A 20,635-nucleotide genomic window follows, 5' to 3' on the forward strand; every position below is an offset into this window, starting at 1 on the left:
TGGTAGATGGTTTATATGAGATGTGACGGACATGGTAGTTTGAAGTTGGTGAGGTAGATGGTTTACATGAGATGTGACGGACATGGTAGTTTGAAGTTGGTGAGGTAGAGGGTTTATATGAGATGTAGCCGACATGGTAGTTTGAAATAGGAAAGGTAGGGGATTTATATGAGATGTAGTTTCAAGGAGATAGATCTCATGTAAACCCTGTACCTTGCCTACTTCAAACTCCAATGTCCGCTACATAATGTGAACCGCATCAAAGGTGATGTCATGTGTGATTGTAACCGTTGAAAGTGGCCCCAAACTGAGCTCCGTTATTTGCATATGTGATGACCGCCACGGAAAACGTGGTGGTGGCACGTGATCCTGTGCACAGCGCGCATGTCACAAATCAGGCGAAGTTAAACAACGTCGGTCCTTGGATAGGTGATCGTTATCCGCAGCTTGACTCCGGAGACTTTCTACTGAGTGAGTGAGTGAGTGAGTGAGTGAGTGAGTATGGTTTAACGCCGCTTTTAGTATTATTCAAACAATATCCCGGCGGGTGACACCAGAAATGGGCTTGTACATTGTATTCATGTGGGGAATAGAACCCGGGTCTTCGGTGTGATGAGCGAACACTTGGCTCCCCCACCGCCTCGAAGGCGTCTGTCACACATGTAGCATATACCGCAAGTGACTTTGTTCGAAATATGCCTGTGTTTACCCAGCCGTGAAAGGGTACCCGGTAGGGTGAGATGTTGTATGACTCTTCTAACATCTCACAGGAAGGCTGAGGTTCTGAGAAAGAATATCAGTTGCATTGATAATAATATTGGCGCTATCATTTGAGCATGCGTCAACGGATGGACTAATGGGCATTACAAATATCCATTTATTAATTATTATGATATCGTTTTAATCTGTTGGCTTTATCATGCCGAGAAACCGTCCCATTACATGTTGAAATGAATGATCCTTTCGTGTACAAACGACTAAAGTGATAGAAGCGTCCTGTAAATATCCCGTTATGTCGCTCAAACATGGTGACGGCGTTCTTGATTTAGGCTATATGCATACCATAAATTCGAGTCAATCGCGTTCGATTAAAAATCAAATTCCATCAAATCTCATGGATAATAACATACCTCCAAATGCAACAAAGTACCATATTTACAATCTGATTTCAATTATTTTTATTTACTAAGTATTTGTAAGTATAATGTTAAATTTTTAAGATATAATTAAATTACCCCGGGCAGAAACTGTGTAAACGGACGCCTTGAAAGAATAAAACGTTCGAGGTTCTGGGCCCACTTGCACAAAGCGATCTAAGCGCTAAGACTATCGTAAGCCTATGTTAAAGTATGGAAGTTACGATCATCTTAGAGCTAAGATCGCTTTGTGCAATTGGGCCCAGGTCTATAACGCAGTTAGAAACAAAACATTCGTTTTACCTTCCAGGATATAAGGAAGTAAAGTTTTAAAAAAATAACATCGCTAGTTATGGTTCATATTCTGTGAGTTTTACATTATTTCATCCAATGTACACCGTAATAACATTATATCTCCTTGATAAATATTACGTCAGTTTCCACATTTTGCATAGTTTTTGCATAACTGTTACAATCTAAATGATATTTCATAGGGCAACCCAAACTCAAATGGTGTCAATGAATTTATTGATAAAGTTGCCAATTATGTTTGGTGTTAATATGTTTTGTTTGTTGTTTAACGCCGCACTCAACAACATTCCATCCATATGTCATCATTGAGTTTAGACCAGACAATCCAGTGATCCAAGCCGTCAGGGTAACCAGCAACCAAACCCATTCTAATCCGGAATCTCAATTGGGATGCTTTTAATGGCCAGTCAGTGAGTTGGTTTTAAAGCCGCTCTGAACAGTATTCCAGTTATATCACGGTGTGTCAGCTTAATGTGGGAGGAAAGCCCGAAGTAATGTAGGTCTCAGACGCTTACCACTTTGGTGAAACCCACGAGCACAGGTGTGTTGCTGACAGACCTGAAATCATGATCGTGGTAAACCGGGATTCGAACCCACGATCAGACGCTTCTGGCAGCTATGCACATCAAATTGCGGCACATTAGGTTTGTTTGTTGTTTAACGCCTCACTCAGCAACATTCCAGCTTTTTGACGGCGATCAGTAAATAATTGAGTCTGGTCCAGACAATCCAGTGACTGGGATGAGATTTGATCCATGCAATTCGGATACGACGACATGCACCAATAAAGCGAGCCTGTCCACTCGATCCCATTAGTCGCCTTTTACGGCAAGCATGGGTAACTGAAGACCTATTTTCTACCCGGATCTTCAAGGGTCGCGGTGCCACCCGTGCACACATTTCTAAGGATAATGTTCACTGCATGAATCAATGTGTTGATCAGCTGTACTGTTGAAAAGGAAAGTATCAAGTAAGCTCCCCTAGTCACAGTCATAAACAAAACACATTTTCATCAACTATTTTCTCATATTTTATTACACATTTAGATCAAGATGTTGACATTTTTGGTGTTTTTATGGATACCATCATGGGTCAGAAGCAGTAAGGTCCCACTTGAGATCCACTTCATGGACCATCTGACTCTAGCAGAGAGCGGAAGATCGGTGGTTCGATGCTCTGGCAGCGTCATACCAAAAGACGTTACCCTCTCTGGCGCTTTTGTTTAAGGAATATAACAAGAACTTCTCGTCTCGGAGTATAATATGTGTGAGTGGGGCATCCATGTTAAATTGCGGCATAGTAACTCAGTAGCCCCAACCCGGCATTAATCCGGACAAGTACAATCACCCCACACACTCCCAGATGCATGCACGGCGCTATACAAGTGCAATAATCCTAAGGGCGAGGCTAAACACAATTTCACCTCCCTAGCACAATAACCATTTCATTGCCACGGGCCGTCTCGTGAGAATAGGGTTGAACCCGTCTCCTAATCGGCTTGCTTCTCACAATAATATCCCCGGAGCGCCACAGTAGAGTTATTCGGGCAGTTCCGACAAGCCATGTGCCGCCCGGACCAGTACTGTTCTTTTGGACAACAGGTGCTTGGCAATCGATTCCGCCCCTGATACCGGAACTGATCCTGAAACTGCTGATCACTCCTTGACGGTATGTACGCACAGGTTCGCACAGCCACCTTGACTGGTACTGGCGTTGTTGGTTTCGGGACAGGGAGATCCTCATACCCGTTTACACGTATTTTGAAACGGGAGAAAATAGATGGGTGCAGGACCCTATCTCCTCCATCCACAAAACAGGAGTATTCTGTTTTGGGGCATACATCAGGGATCTTGTTGGTGTGGCAGGTTGTGTAGGGGTTGTCATAGCCCCGGTGCTGTCGGCAGTTCACTCCATGCCCGACCTTGTACTCAAACACCATGGGTCGCGATGGGTTGATGGTATACCTCGTGCCCCCCGGGACCAGTTCATTCTCACCATCGACCTCAACATGGACCCGGATGTCCCGACGGTAGCGGACCTCAGATGGCAAGTATACTTCGAAACCAGAAACATAGATCACGGCTGTCAGATCGGCTTTGGTAATCCACCCAGCTTTATACAACCACCTGCTGTTAGGAATTCTGAAGCTAATCTCTTGGCCTGAATATAATTTGGAAATACTCATGAATGCAGTGTCTCTGCGCCTTGTTTTCCTTCCGGAAACGGTCTGGAACTCGAGGCCTCTTGAAGAGCAAGGTGGTTCTTTGTATGCCAACAGAGTTGAAATGTCCGTTCCCGCATCTTTACATACATGAGGCCTAACACCCCCTGCCTTGTACTGCAGCTCGTCACAATACATCCTTATGACTTGAAGGACCATGATTCTGTAGCACACGTACGACATCCCCGACACCTGGCGGAGACTCTCCAAAACATCTTCATCTTGGCCATTACTTCCTGCTATGGCGTCGTAATCAGCCACTATGCCATCAGCAGCCTTCATGGCCACTTGTGACTGGACGTTTTGAGCTAACACTTCAACCAGCTCATACTGTTTGTCATAGATAGATTCAAGCGTAGATACTAACTTTTCAATTTTCACTGCGGTTGTCCAGCATAGGCCACTTGAACCTATGAATGCTTTGGGTACTGCAGCCAGAGAGGTAGAGGTACCCTCAATGATCTTACATGCTTCTTCAAGAACCTTATTAAAATAAACAGCCATTTCTGTAACATCTGGTTTAGTAACTGCAGGTACGTAATCATTATACTTTTTCAAAAATCTGTCCTTAGCAGCCTCAAAGTCGTCCGGCTTTTTGTCTTGAGTTATTGATTCCATTATAGTTTTCATATCGCCAATAAATTCTTTATTTTTCGCAAACCCATTTCTGACGTGATTGATGTGCCCCCTAAGGGCATGTATGGCGATAACTAGCCTTGTAGCTGATCCTAGCGTTGCTAAGGCGTTCACCAACTCAGCCGTCGCATCCATGATATCAGACACAGAAGAATCGGTCGCTGCCTTCAAGGGATTGCAACTTTCAGCCATAACTACGGCGAAATTAATAGTTTTCTCAGTCACTTCTAAGGCAGCAGATGTCATCATGAAACCAATTACTATCGAAATGTCTGAGTCTATCTCAGGTGCTAGAGTTCTTGCTGATTGTGTCAGGTTATTTAACTGATGGAAAACTATCAAATCGGCCTTAGCTTTCGCAGCACTAAAACTGTGAATCTTTTTGAAGTATGTTTTTAGCTCATAAAATCGCTGGTTGATGACCTTGCTGAATTCATTCTTTAAGTCGTCTGCAACTGCCACCAAGTTATACTCCTGATCGCCTAGGAACTGGAGAACCCTCTCCATTTGTTTCTGTCTGAGGAACTCTCGAAGGTCAAGGTCGGTGTTCAACAAGAGCACTTTGACACCTTTTCCTGTCGCCGGTTGGCGAGACTTGATGTAGACTCTGGTTTGGTCAACTACTCTCCAGAACAAGCACATCTTCCCACTGTTACATATCTTGTCTGTGTTGAAGTATGGAAACATCGACATCAGAATCTCCAACTTCTCGTCTGCGCCATCATCAATGTACATTGCCACTGCTCTGATGATCTGTGTGATGACTGCTTGTTGATCTGTTGTGTTGTGAGGTTGTATGGCATTGACTCGACCATGGTATTTCCACTTGAGAAGGATTGAACTAAATGTCAGAGCATTGAAATAATGATTAACGTCTTCATCATCCCATCTCCCTATCTTTTCTTGATGTGCAATAAACCTCTTTGCACGTTCTATTAATTGTAAAACGTCTCTCAATAGACAGTCGGGCCCCTCATGATCCGGGCTACATACTTTATTAGCCTCTGACTTCAGAACATCAAACGTCAGATTTCCTGAGAAAATCTGCCCAAGTATGCGTTGATATTTGTTTTTATCATGTATTCTCTGAACATTTGGAAAGTCGTTGTAGAGGTCGTTGATAAAGTTGGTGTCGTCACAGAACCGATGAATCTCAGGATGTAGTGTCATAAGACGACGGTACGTGTACTGGATCAAATTGTTGTCGGCGTCGTCGCCTCTGCGAGAGTTGGTCACCGGAAGTGTCTTTATGTCTTCCTTCAGTTTCTCAAATAGCGCCAAGCGCCGCAAGTAGACACACACCCCATGGTTGGAGTTGTCTGCGTTCTGGCACATTTTCTTTGCGTACTCCGTGGACTTATATATGGGAATGTACCCTCGCGATTGTAACTGTTCGAAAACAAGTTGAAAGTTCTTCTCTGCTGATTTGAGAAAGGTTGATGCCCTCGATGACGTGATGTTCCGGCACAGCAGGGTGTAGAAACCAACCTCTGAAACGCAAATGAGGGTTAGCTGGTTGGTTTTTTGTTTGTTTGTTTGTTTGTTTGGATGTTTGTTGTTTCACGCCACGCTCAGCAATATCCCAGCTATATGGCGGCGGTCTGTAAATTATCGAGCATGGACCAGACAATCCAGTGATTGGCATTATGGACATCGTTCTACGCATTTGGGATACGATGACATGCATCAACCAAGTCAGCGAGCCTGACCACCCGATCCCGTTAGTCTCCTCTTACAACAAGCATGTCTCCCCACGTCCGACAAGCAGGGTTGCTGAAGACCTATTCTAACCCGGATCTTCACGGGTCCCATCCAAGACAACAGTCATGGCCATGACCACCTGTATACCCTACCTTCGCAGACAGGCGCCGGCTTGTCGTATCTGCCATCCCTCAAACACGTGAAGGAGTTGTCCGCTAGCACCTCGTAGCCGGAGTCGCACACCACGCTGCACTTCTCCCCGTACCGCGCTCCCTGGTTGCACGTGGTCCGGCCGTGCAGGATGTCACCAATACTCAGGCACTGCGCACCTGGCCGAATAGAGGTGACATTTTAAAGGGAGTATGTTCCACGCTCTGGTGATATGTCCGACATAGGTATAGACGTTGTGATTAGTGTGGGGAATGTATTCGTCCATATAATTTCTATACAGTTTTGGTAATTTACAAACTGCACATCATAAACCATCAAATGTTAAACGACTCAAATTGAATCAAACTTGTACGTGGGTGCACAGGGACACACATAAGGATGCACATGAACACATAAGGATGCACGGGGACACACAAAGGGATGCACAGGGAGACACAGGGATGCACAGGTGGACAAAAGGGCACACAGGTACACAGAAGGGTGCACAGGGACACACAGAAGGGTGGGCAAGGAGACACACAAAGGTACACAGGGACAGTCAAGGATGGACAGGGACACACAGGGGTGGACAGGCAGACAGGGGTCCACAGGGACTCACAAGGGTCCACAGGGAGACACAAGGGTCCACAGGGAGGCACAAGGGTCCACAGGGAGACACAAGGGTCCACAGGGACACACAAGGGTCCACAGGGAGACACAAGGGTCCATAGGGACTCACAAGGGTCCACAGGGAGGCACAAGGGTCCACAGGGAGACACAAGGGTCCACAGGGAGACACAAGGGTCCACAGGGAGACACAAGGGTCCACAGGGAGTCACAAGGGTCCACAGGGAGACACAAGGGTCCACAGGGAGACAGAAGGGTCCACAGGGAGACACAAGGGTGCACAGGGACACACAGAAGGGTGGGCAGGGAGACACACAAGGCTATACCGGGACACACACAAGGGTGGTCAGGGAGACACACAAGGATATACCGGGACACACACAAGGATATACCGGGACACACAAGGATATACAGGGACACACACAAGGGTGAGCAGGGAGACACACGAGGATATACCGGGACACACAAGGATATACCGGGACACACACAAGGGTGAGCAGGGAGACACACGAGGATATACCGGGACACACACAAGGGTGGGCAGGGAGACACACAAGGATATACCGGGACACACACAGGGATACACAGGGAGACACACAAGGATATACCGGGACACACACAAGGGTGGTCAGGGAGACACACAAGGATATACCGGGACACACACAAGGGTGGTCAGGGAGACACACAAGGATATACCGGGACACACACAAGGGTGGGCAGGGAGACACACAAGGATATACCGGGACACACACAAGGGTGGGCAGGGAGACACACAAGGATATACCGGGACACACAAGGATATACAGGGACACACACAAGGGTGGGCAGGGAGACACACAAGGATATACCGGGACACACACAAGCATGGGCAGGGAGACACACAAGGATATACCGGGACACACACAGGGATACACAGGGAGACACACAAGGATATACCGGGACACACACAAGGGTGGGCAGGGGGAGACACACAAGGATATACCGGGACACACACAAGGGTGGGCAGGGGGAGACACACAAGGATATGCCGGGACACACACAGGGATACACAGGGAGACACACAAGGATATACCGGGACACACACAAGGGTGGGCAGGGAGACACACAAGGATATACAGGGACACACACAGGGATACACAGGGAGACACAGAAGGATATACCGGGACACACACAGGGGTACACAGGGAGACACACAAAAGTGGGCAGGGAGATGCACAAGGATATACCGGGACACACAAAGGTGCACAGGGAGACACACAAGGGACAGATGGGGCCTGTGCGGTACACCTTACCTTCCACTGTGATGGTGAATGTACAGTGGTCACTCCTGCCCTCCTTGTCGGTCGCAGAGTACTTGACGATGTGGGTACCTACAGTCAGCATGGAACCTGGGCTCGGCGAGAACTTGGTCAACTTCGGACTGAAACGTTCGTGATGTTTGTCAAAAGTGAGCACCTTGATTAAAACCATGAAAAGATTTGGAAAATACCTGTCGACGCCCAGTTGACGGTACACATGTTCTGCAAATCCTGCAATCGATCGATTGCACCGCAGTCGCCATTTTGTTTATCAACCGTATGGCGATTTCGTTACGAGATTTTGATAGACTCATTAGTCCAGCCAAAATGTAACTCTAATACCAGCCTAGTTCGGCAAGGTTGGATACTGGATTTTATAGTAGGCCTGGGACGAGTCCAAATTTACTACCCAGGTACCCACCACCTTATTACCCTACCCTACCCGGGTACCCGCTGTAGATATTTAGAGATAGGTACAAATTGTCCGATTTCGAAAAGTTTGATCGTAGCCCTGGCAAAATAATACACGTGTAAAATGATCCGGTCATGCATACACTGAAGTTTACTGCATGAAGTTACATCTTTATTCAAACATATACAAGTCAGAAGGAATGGATGCGTTTTCAGAAAGAAATGGGAACATTAGTGACTTATAGTGTAACCATAGAGTTCAGATATTTTTTGTCATTAAACAATATATCACGCGACAAACAACGGGTATGGGTAGTCCCGTGGGTACCCGGGTCCTACTCAGGATCCACCCGACCCAAGTACCCGAGGTACCCGTCACATCCCTATTTAATAGTCAGTTAACTCCCTCACCTCGGGAAGATGCACATACTGCAGAGTTGCGTCCCTTAGTCATTCATTTTATTTGACTTTAATCCAATTTGGTGTTTACATGAGGATATTTACATGACTTTCCCCTGTTCGGGGTCGCTGGCGGTCGGTACTTCCCAGGTGACAGCGGCTGACCTTTGACCCGGCTTCACCAACGTAGTAAGCGACTGCGGGCAGTCGATGGATGGAGGGAGGTTCCCCACTGCAACAGACGCAGAGCGATAACTAGCACATGTGTAGTAGGCTCAAATCAAGCCCTTAATAAATCAGTCTGGGTGAAGGATCAAGGACGACTCCGAGGTTATGGTCAAGGAAGTAAGACCGAGGCAAGAGGGTATCGGCAATGTCTTCGATTTTGGAACAGTGGACGCTTGAAACACTAAGTTCCATCTGCTACTGAACTCATCAGGAAAAAGTAAAACTTTATACCCAGTCTTACTAGCAAGAAGTAAAACATCATACCAGGTATTACTAGCAAGAAGTAAAACCCCATTCCAGGTCTTAATAGCAAGAAGTAAAACCTCATACCAGGTCTTACCAGTAAAAGGTAAAACCTGATACCAGGTCTTACTAGCAAGAAGTAAAACCTGATACCAGGTCTTACTAGTAAAAGGTAAAACCTGATACCAGGTCTTACTAGCAAGAAGTAAAACCTGATACCAGGTCTTACCAGTAAAAAATAAAACCTGATACCAGGTCCTACCAGTAAAAAGTAAAACCTCCTTCCAGGTCTTACTAGTAAAAGGTAAAACCTGATACCAGGTCTTACTAGTAACAAGTAAAACCTTATACCAGGTCTTTCCAGTAAAAAGTAAAACCTCCTTCCAGGTTTTACCTGTAAAAAGTCAAACCTGATACCAGGTCTTACTAGTAAAAAGTAAAACCTCCCAAGAGATTATACCGTGATAAAAAAATACCTACTCTACATGTTTGCAGTGTTTAACTTCTGTTATTTATTGGCATACAGTTCTAGAGCTTTCAGGTGTTCATATGACCTACGTCCTAGCTGTACAGGTAATAGGTGATTACCGACATACATCATTATTTTGTAGACGGTTTGCAGATTTCGAATTAACATGTGCAGTCCGTCACTCTCACAATTCTCAAAGGATGTATAATTTTAACGTAAAAAGGGTCAGATCTCTGAAAGCAGATGTCACTATAATTGAACATTGTATGCTCTTGACATAACATATGTGCATGTGTAAAACTGACCCACTTCTGCTAGTCTACCCATCACCTTGTACCTGTGTAAAACTGACCCACTTCTGCTAGTCTACCCATCACCTGGTACCTGTGTAAAACTGACCTACTTCTGCTAGTCTACCCATCACCTGGTACCTGTGTAAAACTGATCCACTTCTGCTAGTCTACCCATCACCTCATACCTGTGTCACACTGACCTACTCCTGCTAGTCTACCCATCACCTGGTACCTGTGTAAAACTGACCCACTTCTGCTAGTCTACCCATCACCTGGTACCTGTGTAAAACTGACCCACTTCTGCTAGTCTACCCATCACCTGGTACCTGTGTAAAACTGACCCACTTCTGCTAGTCTACCCATCACCTGGTACCTGTGTAAAACTGACCTACTCCTGCTAGTCTACCCATCACCTGGTACCTGTGTAAAACTGACCCACTTCTGCTTGTCTAACCATCACCTGGTACCTTTGTAAAACTGACCCACTTCTGTTAGTCTACCCACCACCTGGTACCTGTGTAAAACTGACCCACTTCTGCTTGTCTAACCATCACCTGGTACCTGTGTAAAACTGACCCACTTCTGCTAGTCTACCCATCACCTGGTACCTGTGTAAAACTGACCCACTTCTGCTAGTCTACCCATCACCTGGTACCTGTGTAAAACTGACCCACTTCTGCTAGTCTACCCATCACCTGGTACCTGTGTAAAACTGACCCACTTCTGCTAGTCTACCCATCACCTGGTACCTGTGTCAAACTGACCCACTTCTGCTAGTCTACCCATCACCTGGTACCTGTGTCAAACTGACCCACTTCTGCTAGTCTACCCATCACCTGGTATCTGTGTAAAACTGACCCACTTCTGCTAGTCTACCCATCACCTGCTATCTGTGTAAAACTGACCCACTTCTGCTAGTCTAACCATCACCTGGTACCTGTGTAAAACTGACCCACTTCTGCTAGTCTACCCATCACCTGGTACCTGTGTAAAACTGACTCACTTCTGCTAGTCTACCCATCACCTGGTACCTGTGTAAAACTGACCCACTTCTGCTAGTCTACCCATCACCTGGTACCTGTGTAAAACTGACCCACTTCTGCTAGTCTACCCATCACCTGGTACCTGTGTCACACTGACCCACTTCTGCTAGTCTACCCATCACCTGGTACCTGTGTAAAACTGACCCACTTCTGCTAGTCTACCCATCACCTGGTACCTGTGTAAAACTGACCCACTTCTGCTAGTCTACCCATCACCTGGTACCTGTGTAAAACTGACCCACTTCTGCTAGTCTACCCATCACCTGGTACCTGTGTAAAACTGACCCACTTCTGCTAGTCTACCCATCACCTGGTACCTGTGTCACACTGACCTACTTCTGCTAGTCTACCCATCACCTGGTACCTGTGTCACACTGACCCACTTCTGCTAGTCTACCCATCACCTGGTACCTGTGTCACACTGACCCACTTCTGCTAGTCTACCCATCACCTGGTACCTGTGTCACACTGACCCACTTCTGCTAGTCTACCCATCACCTGGTACCTGTGTCACACTGACCTACTCCTGCTAGTCTACCCATCACCTGGTACCTGTGTCACACTGACCCACTTCTGCTAGTCTACCCATCACCTGGTACCTGTGTCACACTGACCCACTTCTGCTAGTCTACCCATCACCTGGTACCTGTGTCACACTGACCCACTTCTGCTAGTCTACCCATCACCTTTTACCTGTGTAAAACTGACCCACTTCTGCTAGTCTACCCATCACCTGGTACCTGTGTCAAACTGACCTACTCCTGCTAGTCTACCCATCACCTGGTACCTGTGTAAAACTGACCCACTTCTGCTAGTCTACCCATCACCTGGTACCTGTGTCACACTGACCCACTTCTGCTAGTCTACCCATCACCTGGTACCTGTGTCACACTGACCCACTTCTGCTAGTCTACCCATCACCTGGTACCTGTGTCACACTGACCCACTTCTGCTAGTCTACCCATCACCTGGTACCTGTGTCAAACTGACCCACTTCTGCTAGTCTACCCATCACCTGGTACCTGTGTCACACTGACCCACTTCTGCTAGTCTACCCATCACCTGGTACCTGTGTCACACTGACCCACTTCTGCTAGTCTACCCATCACCTGGTACCTGTGTCACACTGTCCCACTTCTGCTAGTCTACCCATCAACTGGTAGCTGTGTCACACTGACCCACTTCTGCTAGTCTACCCATCACCTGGTACCTGTGTCACACTGACCCACTTCTGCTAGTCTACCCATCACCTGGTACCTGTGTCAAACTGACCCACTTCTGCTAGTCTACCCATCACCTGGTACCTGTTTCAAACTGACCTACTCCTGCTAGTCTACCCATCACCTGGTACCTGTGTCACACTGACCCACTTCTGCTAGTCTACCCATCACCTGGTACCTGTGTCACACTGACCCACTTCTGCTAGTCTACCCATCACCTGGTACCTGTGTCACACTGACCCACTTCTGCTAGTCTACCCATCACCTGGTACCTGTGTCACACTGACCCACTTCTGCTAGTCTACCCATCACCTGGTACCTGTGTCAAACTGACCCACTTCTGCTAGTCTACCCATCACCTGGTACCTGTGTCACACTGACCCACTTCTGCTAGTCTACCCATCACCTGGTACCTGTGTCACACTGACCCACTTCTGCTAGTCTACCCATCACCTGGTACCTGTGTCACACTGACCCACTTCTGCTAGTCTACCCATCACCTGGTACCTGTGTCACACTGACTCACTTCTGCTAGTCTACCCATCACCTGGTACCTGTGTCACACTGACCCACTTCTGCTAGTCTACCCATCACCTGGTACCTGTGTCACACTGACCCACTTCTGCTAGTCTACCCATCACCTGGTACCTGTGTCACACTGACCCACTTCTGCTAGTCTACCCATCACCTGGTACCTGTGTCACACTGACCCACTTCTGCTAGTCTACCCATCACCTGGTACCTGTGTCAAACTGACCCACTTCTGCTAGTCTACCCATCACCTGGTACCTGTGTCACACTGACCCACTTCTGCTAGTCTACCCATCACCTGGTACCTGTGTCACACTGACCCACTTCTGCTAGTCTACCCATCACCTGGTACCTGTGTCACACTGACCCACTTCTGCTAGTCTACCCATCACCTGGTACCTGTGTCACACTGACCTACTTCTGCTAGTCTACCCATCACCTGGTACCTGTGTCAAACTGACCCACTTCTGCTAGTCTACCCATCACCTGGTACCTGTGTCAAACTGACCTACTCCTGCTAGTCTACCCATCACCTGGTACCTGTGTCACACTGACCTACTCCTGCTAGTCTACCCATCACCTGGTACCTGTGTCACACTGACCTACTCCTGCTAGTCTACCCATCACCTGGTACCTGTGTCACACTGACCCACTTCTGCTAGTCTACCCATCACCTGGTACCTGTGTCACACTGACCCACTCCTATTAGTCTACCCATCACCTGGTACCTGTGTCACACTGACCCACTTCTGCTAGTCTACCCATCACCTGGTACCTGTGTCACACTGACCCACTTCTGCTAGTCTACCCATCACCTGGTACCTGTGTCACACTGACCCACTTCTGCTAGTCTACCCATCACCTGGTACCTGTGTCACACTGACCCACTTCTGCTAGTCTACCCATCACCTGGTACCTGTGTCACACTGACCCACTTCTGCTAGTCTACCCATCACCTGGTACCTGTGTCACACTGACCCACTTCTGCTAGTCTACCCATCACCTGGTACCTGTGTCACACTGACCCACTTCTGCTAGTCTACCCATCACCTGGTACCTGTGTCACACTGACCCACTCCTGCTAGTCTACCCATCACCTGGTACCTGTGTCACACTGACCCACTTCTGCTAGTCTACCCATCACCTGGTACCTGTGTCACACTGACCCACTTCTGCTAGTCTACCCATCACCTGGTACCTGTGTCACACTGACCCACTTCTGCTAGTCTACCCATCACCTGGTACCTGTGTCACACTGACCCACTTCTGCTAGTCTACCCATCACCTGGTACCTGTGTCACACTGACCCACTTCTGCTAGTCTACCCATCACCTGGTACCTGTGTCACACTGACCCACTTCTGCTAGTCTACCCATCACCTGGTACCTGTGTCACACTGACCCACTTCTGCTAGTCTACCCATCACCTGGTACCTGTTTCACACTGACCTACTTCTGCTAGTATACCCATCACCTGGTACCTGTGTCACACTGACCCACTTCTGCTAGTCTACCCATCAATGGTACCTGTGTCACACTGACCTACTTCTGCTAGTCTACCCATCACCTGGTACCTGTGTCACACTGACCCACTTCTGCTAGTCTACCCATCACCTGGTACCTGTGTCACACTGACCTACTTCTGCTAGTCTACCCATCACCTGGTACCTGTGTCACACTGACCCACTTCTGCTAGTCTACCCATCACCTGGTACCTGTGTAAAACTGACCCACTTCTGCTAGTCTACCCATCACCTGGTACCTGTGTCACACTGACCCACTTCTGCTAGTCTACCCATCACCTGGTACCTGTGTCACACTGACCCACTTCTCCTAGTCTACCCATTACCTGGTACCTGTGTCACACTGACCTACTTCTGCTAGTCTACCCATCACCTGGTACCTGTGTCACACTGACCCACTTCTGCTAGTCTACCCATCACCTGGTACCTGTGTCACACTGACCTACTTCTGCTAGTCTACCCATCACCTGGTACCTGTGTCACACTGACCCACTTCTGCTAGTCTACCCATCACCTGGTACCTGTGTAAAACTGACCCACTTCTGCTAGTCTACCCATCACCTGGTACCTGTGTCACACTGACCCACTTCTGCTAGTCTACCCATCACCTGGTACCTGTGTCACACTGACCTACTTCTGCTAGTCTACCCATCACCTGGTACCTGTGTCACACTGACCCACTTCTGCTAGTCTACCCATCACCTGGTACCTGTGTCACACTGACCTACTCCTGCTAGTCTACCCATCACCTGGTACCTGTGTCACACTGACCCACTTCTGCTAGTCTACCCATCACCTGGTACCTGTGTCACACTGACCCACTTCTGCTAGTCTACCCATCACCTGGTACCTGTGTCACACTGACCCACTTCTGCTAGTCTACCCATCACCTGGTACCTGTGTCACACTGACCCACTTCTGCTAGTCTACCCATCACCTGGTACCTGTGTCACACTGACCCACTTCTGCTAGTCTACCCATCACCTGGTACCTGTGTCACACTGACCTACTTCTGCTAGTCTACCCATCACCTGGTACCTGTGTCAAACTGACCCACTTCTGCTAGTCTACCCATCACCTGGTACCTGTGTCAAACTGACCTACTCCTGCTAGTCTACCCATCACCTGGTACCTGTGTCACACTGACCTACTCCTGCTAGTCTACCCATCACCTGGTACCTGTGTCACACTGACCTACTCCTGCTAGTCTACCCATCACCTGGTACCTGTGTCACACTGACCCACTTCTGCTAGTCTACCCATCACCTGGTACCTGTGTCACACTGACCCACTCCTGCTAGTCTACCCATCACCTGGTACCTGTGTCACACTGACCCACTTCTGCTAGTCTACCCATCACCTGGTACCTGTGTCACACTGACCCACTTCTGCTAGTCTACCCATCACCTGGTACCTGTGTCACACTGACCCACTTCTGCTAGTCTACCCATCACCTGGTACCTGTGTCACACTGACCCACTTCTGCTAGTCTACCCATCACCTGGTACCTGTGTCACACTGACCCACTTCTGCTAGTCTACCCATCACCTGGTACCTGTGTCACACTGACCCACTTCTGCTAGTCTACCCATCACCTGGTACCTGTGTCACACTGACCCACTTCTGCTAGTCTACCCATCACCTGGTACCTGTGTCACACTGACCCACTCCTGCTAGTCTACCCATCACCTGGTACCTGTGTCACACTGACCCACTTCTGCTAGTCTACCCATCACCTGGTACCTGTGTCACACTGACCCACTTCTGCTAGTCTACCCATCACCTGGTACCTGTGTCACACTGACCCACTTCTGCTAGTCTACCCATCACCTGGTACCTGTGTCACACTGACCCACTTCTGCTAGTCTACCCATCACCTGGTACCTGTGTCACACTGACCCACTTCTGCTAGTCTACCCATCACCTGGTACCTGTGTCACACTGACCCACTTCTGCTAGTCTACCCATCACCTGGTACCTGTGTCACACTGACCCACTTCTGCTAGTCTACCCATCACCTGGTACCTGTTTCACACTGACCTACTTCTGCTAGTCTACCCATCACCTGGTACCTGTGTCACACTGACCCACTTCTGCTAGTCTACCCATCAATGGTACCTGTGTCACACTGACCTACTTCTGCTAGTCTACCCATCACCTGGTACCTGTGTCACACTGACCCACTTCTGCTAGTCTACCCATCAATGGTACCTGTGTCACACTGACCTACTTCTGCTAGTCTACCCATCACCTGGTACCTGTGTCACACTGACTCACTTCTGCTAGTCTACCCATCACCTGGTACCTGTGTCACACTGACCCACTTCTGCTAGTCTACCCATCACCTGGTACCTGTGTCACACTGACCCACTTCTGCTAGTCTACCCATCACCTGGTACCTGTGTCACACTGACCCACTTCTGCTAGTCTACCCATTACCTGGTACCTGTGTCACACTGACCTACTTCTGCTAGTCTACCCATCACCTGGTACCTGTGTCACACTGACCCACTTCTGCTAGTCTACCCATCACCTGGTACCTGTGTCACACTGACCTACTTCTGCTAGTCTACCCATCACCTGGTACCTGTGTCACACTGACCCACTTCTGCTAGTCTACCCATCACCTGGTACCTGTGTAAAACTGACCCACTTCTGCTAGTCTACCCATCACCTGGTACCTGTGTCACACTGACCCACTTCTGCTAGTCTACCAATCACCTGGTACCTGTGTCACACTGACCTACTTCTGCTAGTCTACCCATCACCTGGTACCTGTGTCACACTGACCCACTTCTGCTAGTCTACCCATCACCTGGTACCTGTGTCACACTGACCTACTCCTGCTAGTCTACCCATCACCTGGTACCTGTGTCACACTGACCCACTTCTGCTAGTCTACCCATCACCTGGTACCTGTGTCACACTGACCCACTTCTGCTAGTCTACCCATCACCTGGTACCTGTGTCACACTGACCCACTTCTGCTAGTCTACCCATCACCTGGTACCTGTGTCACACTGACCTACTCCTGCTAGTCTACCCATCACCTGGTACCTGTGTCACACTGACCCACTTCTGCTAGTCTACCCATCACCTGGTACCTGTGTCACACTGACCCACTTCTGCTAGTCTACCCATCACCTGGTACCTGTGTCACACTGACCTACTTCTGCTAGTCTACCCATCACCTGGTACCTGTGTCACACTGACCTACTTCTGCTAGTCTACCCATCACCTGGTACCTGTGTCACACTGACAAACTTCTGCTAGTCTACCCATCACCTGGTACCTGTGTCACACTGACCCACTTCTGCTAGTCTACCCATCACCTGGTACCTGTGTCACACTGACCCACTTCTGCTAGTCTACCCATCACCTGGTACCTGTGTCACACTGACCTACTTCTGCTAGTCTACCCATCACCTGGTACCTGTGTCACACTGACCTACTTCTGCTAGTCTACCCATCACCTGGTACCTGTGTAAAACTGACCCACTTCTGCTAGTCTACCCATCACCTGGTACCTGTGTCACACTGACCTACTTCTGCTAGTCTACCCATCACCTGGTACCTGTGTAAAACTGACCTACTCCTGCTAGTCTACCCATCACCTGGTACCTGTGTCACACTGACCCACTTCTGCTAGTCTACCCATCACCTGGTACCTGTGTCACACTGACCTACTTCTGCTAGTCTACCCATCACCTGGTACCTGTGTCACACTGACCCACTTCTGCTAGTCTACCCATCACCTGGTACCTGTGTCACACTGACCCACTTCTGCTAGTCTACCCATCACCTGGTACCTGTGTCACACTGACCTACTTCTGCTAGTCTACCCATCACCTGGTACCTGTGTCACACTGACCTACTTCTGCTAGTCTACCCATCACCTGGTACCTGTGTCACACTGACCCACTTCTGCTAGTCTACCCATCACCTGGTACCTGTGTCACACTGACCTACTTCTGCTAGTCTACCCATCACCTGGTACCTGTGTCACACTGACCTACTTCTGCTAGTCTACCCATCACCTGGTACCTGTGTAAAACTGACCTACTTCTGCTAGTCTACCCATCACCTGGTACCTGTGTCACACTGACCTACTTCTGCTAGTCTACCCATCACCTGGTACCTGTGTCACACTGACCCACTTCTGCTAGTCTACCCATCACCTGGTACCTGTGTAAAACTGACCTACTTCTGCTAGTCTACCCATCACCTGGTACCTGTGTCACACTGACCTACTTCTGCTAGTCTACCCATCACCTGGTACCTGTGTCACACTGACCTACTTCTGCTAGTCTACCCATCACCTGGTACCTGTGTCACACTGACCTACTTCTGCTAGTCTACCCATCACCTGGTACCTGTGTCACACTGACCCACTTCTGCTAGTCTACCCATCACCTGGTACCTGTGTAAAACTGACCTACTTCTGCTAGTCTACCCATCACCTGGTACCTGTGTCACACTGACCTACTTCTGCTAGTCTACCCATCACCTGGTACCTGTGTCACACTGACCTACTTCTGCTAGTCTACCCATCACCTGGTACCTGTGTCACACTGACCTACTTCTGCTAGTCTACCCATCACCTGGTACCTGTGTCACACTGACCCACTTCTGCTAGTCTACCCATCACCTGGTACCTGTGTAAAACTGACCTACTTCTGCTAGTCTACCCATCACCTGGTACCTGTGTCACACTGACCTACTTCTGCTAGTCTACCCATCACCTGGTACCTGTGTCACACTGACCTACTTCTGCTAGTCTACCCATCACCTGGTACCTGTGTCACACTGACCCACTTCTGCTAGTCTACCCATCACCTGGTACCTGTGTAAAACTGACCTACTTCTGCTAGTCTACCCATCACCTGGTACCTGTGTCACACTGACCTACTTCTGCTAGTCTACCCATCACCTGGTACCTGTGTCACACTGACCTACTTCTGCTAGTCTACCCATCACCTGGTACCTGTGTCACACTGACCTACTTCTGCTAGTCTACCCATCACCTGGTACCTGTGTCACACTGACCTACTTCTGCTAGTCTACCCATCACCTGGTACCTGTGTCACACTGACCCACTCCTGCTAGTCTACCCATCACCTGGTACCTGTGTCACACTGACCTACTTCTGCTAGTCTACCCATCACCTGGTACCTGTGTCACACTGACCCACTTCTGCTAGTCTACCCATCACCTGGTACCTGTGTCACACTGACCCACTTCTGCTAGTCTACCCATCACCTGGTACCTGTGTCACACTGACCCACTTCTGCTAGTCTACCCATCACCTGGTACCTGTGTCACACTGACCCACTTCTGCTAGTCTACCCATCACCTCGGACCGTCTGTTGTTCCGATCTTCTGCTGACTCCCGTTTTACCTGCGCGTGTGTAAAAAATATGTATTGCAGTCACCTAAAGAAGATCTTATATTGCATATTGTTTTTAAAAAAATAAGAAAGAGAAAAATAGAATGGAAGACTTTTTGTTCATCGTAAGCCAAACGTCGAATCATTTAAAAACATGTTTTAGTCCAAATTATTATTAAGAAGTCTTGTCCGTGAGGAGATGCTGACAACATAATTACTGATAAACAAATCGCCTATTGTACAATGTCAGTGTGATGGCCACTCAGTGTTCAAGCGTTGAATGAAGAAAACATTCCCTCGAATCCCCTCAACACATTCATCAAACATTAGACAAACAGTCATTTGTTACATTTAACCACTTTCTAAATGGTATTGTGTGTTCATAACTAAATGTTGAAACGAAGTTCGTTATCCAGCATCGCGTTCGGTTACCCATCAAAATAAGATGTATCTAGCCTGAATGGGACTACATCATATTTCAAAACAGACTAGGTGTATCGATCGCCTGATTCACATCCTGAATTACAACCTTGATTAAAGAATAGCTCACCTGACACTCCCTGAATTACACCTTGATTAAAGAATAGCTCACCTGACACGTGGAGGAGACAGGCCAGGACTGCAGCCAGCAGAACATCCATGATGGCATCTGCAAACCCAGGTCAGTCCGAGGCTATATACATACGTGTATCGTAGTCTATCACTGGATTAAGGAACTTGACAATACGTGTTTCTGTGGCCAGTGATAACAGACCTACAATACGGAAACACCAATTATGACGTTGACGTAAGCGTGTGTTTACTAACAC

The 20,635-nt window shown here is 48.3% G+C and overlaps 1 protein-coding gene across 1 annotated transcript; it reads right to left on the reverse strand.

Annotated features, from left to right (window-relative positions):
* Positions 1-2,517: 2,517 nt before the first annotated feature.
* LOC139442251 (uncharacterized) lies at positions 2,518-20,484 on the reverse strand. Its single transcript, XM_071223039.1, has 5 exons — positions 20,419-20,484; positions 8,997-9,123; positions 8,076-8,203; positions 6,159-6,335; positions 2,518-5,795 (listed from the first exon to the last, which is right to left on the reverse strand). Exons 1-5 carry the CDS (start codon positions 20,465-20,467, stop codon positions 2,938-2,940), a joined length of 3,339 nt encoding a protein of 1,112 aa, XP_071079140.1. The 5' UTR covers positions 20,468-20,484; the 3' UTR covers positions 2,518-2,937.
* Positions 20,485-20,635: the final 151 nt, after the last annotated feature.

This window comes from Haliotis cracherodii, unplaced genomic scaffold (assembly GCF_022045235.1).
Source record: "Haliotis cracherodii isolate W230 unplaced genomic scaffold, xgHalCrac1.p SCAF_5, whole genome shotgun sequence".
NCBI classification, from domain to species: Eukaryota; Metazoa; Mollusca; class Gastropoda; order Lepetellida; family Haliotidae; genus Haliotis; species Haliotis cracherodii.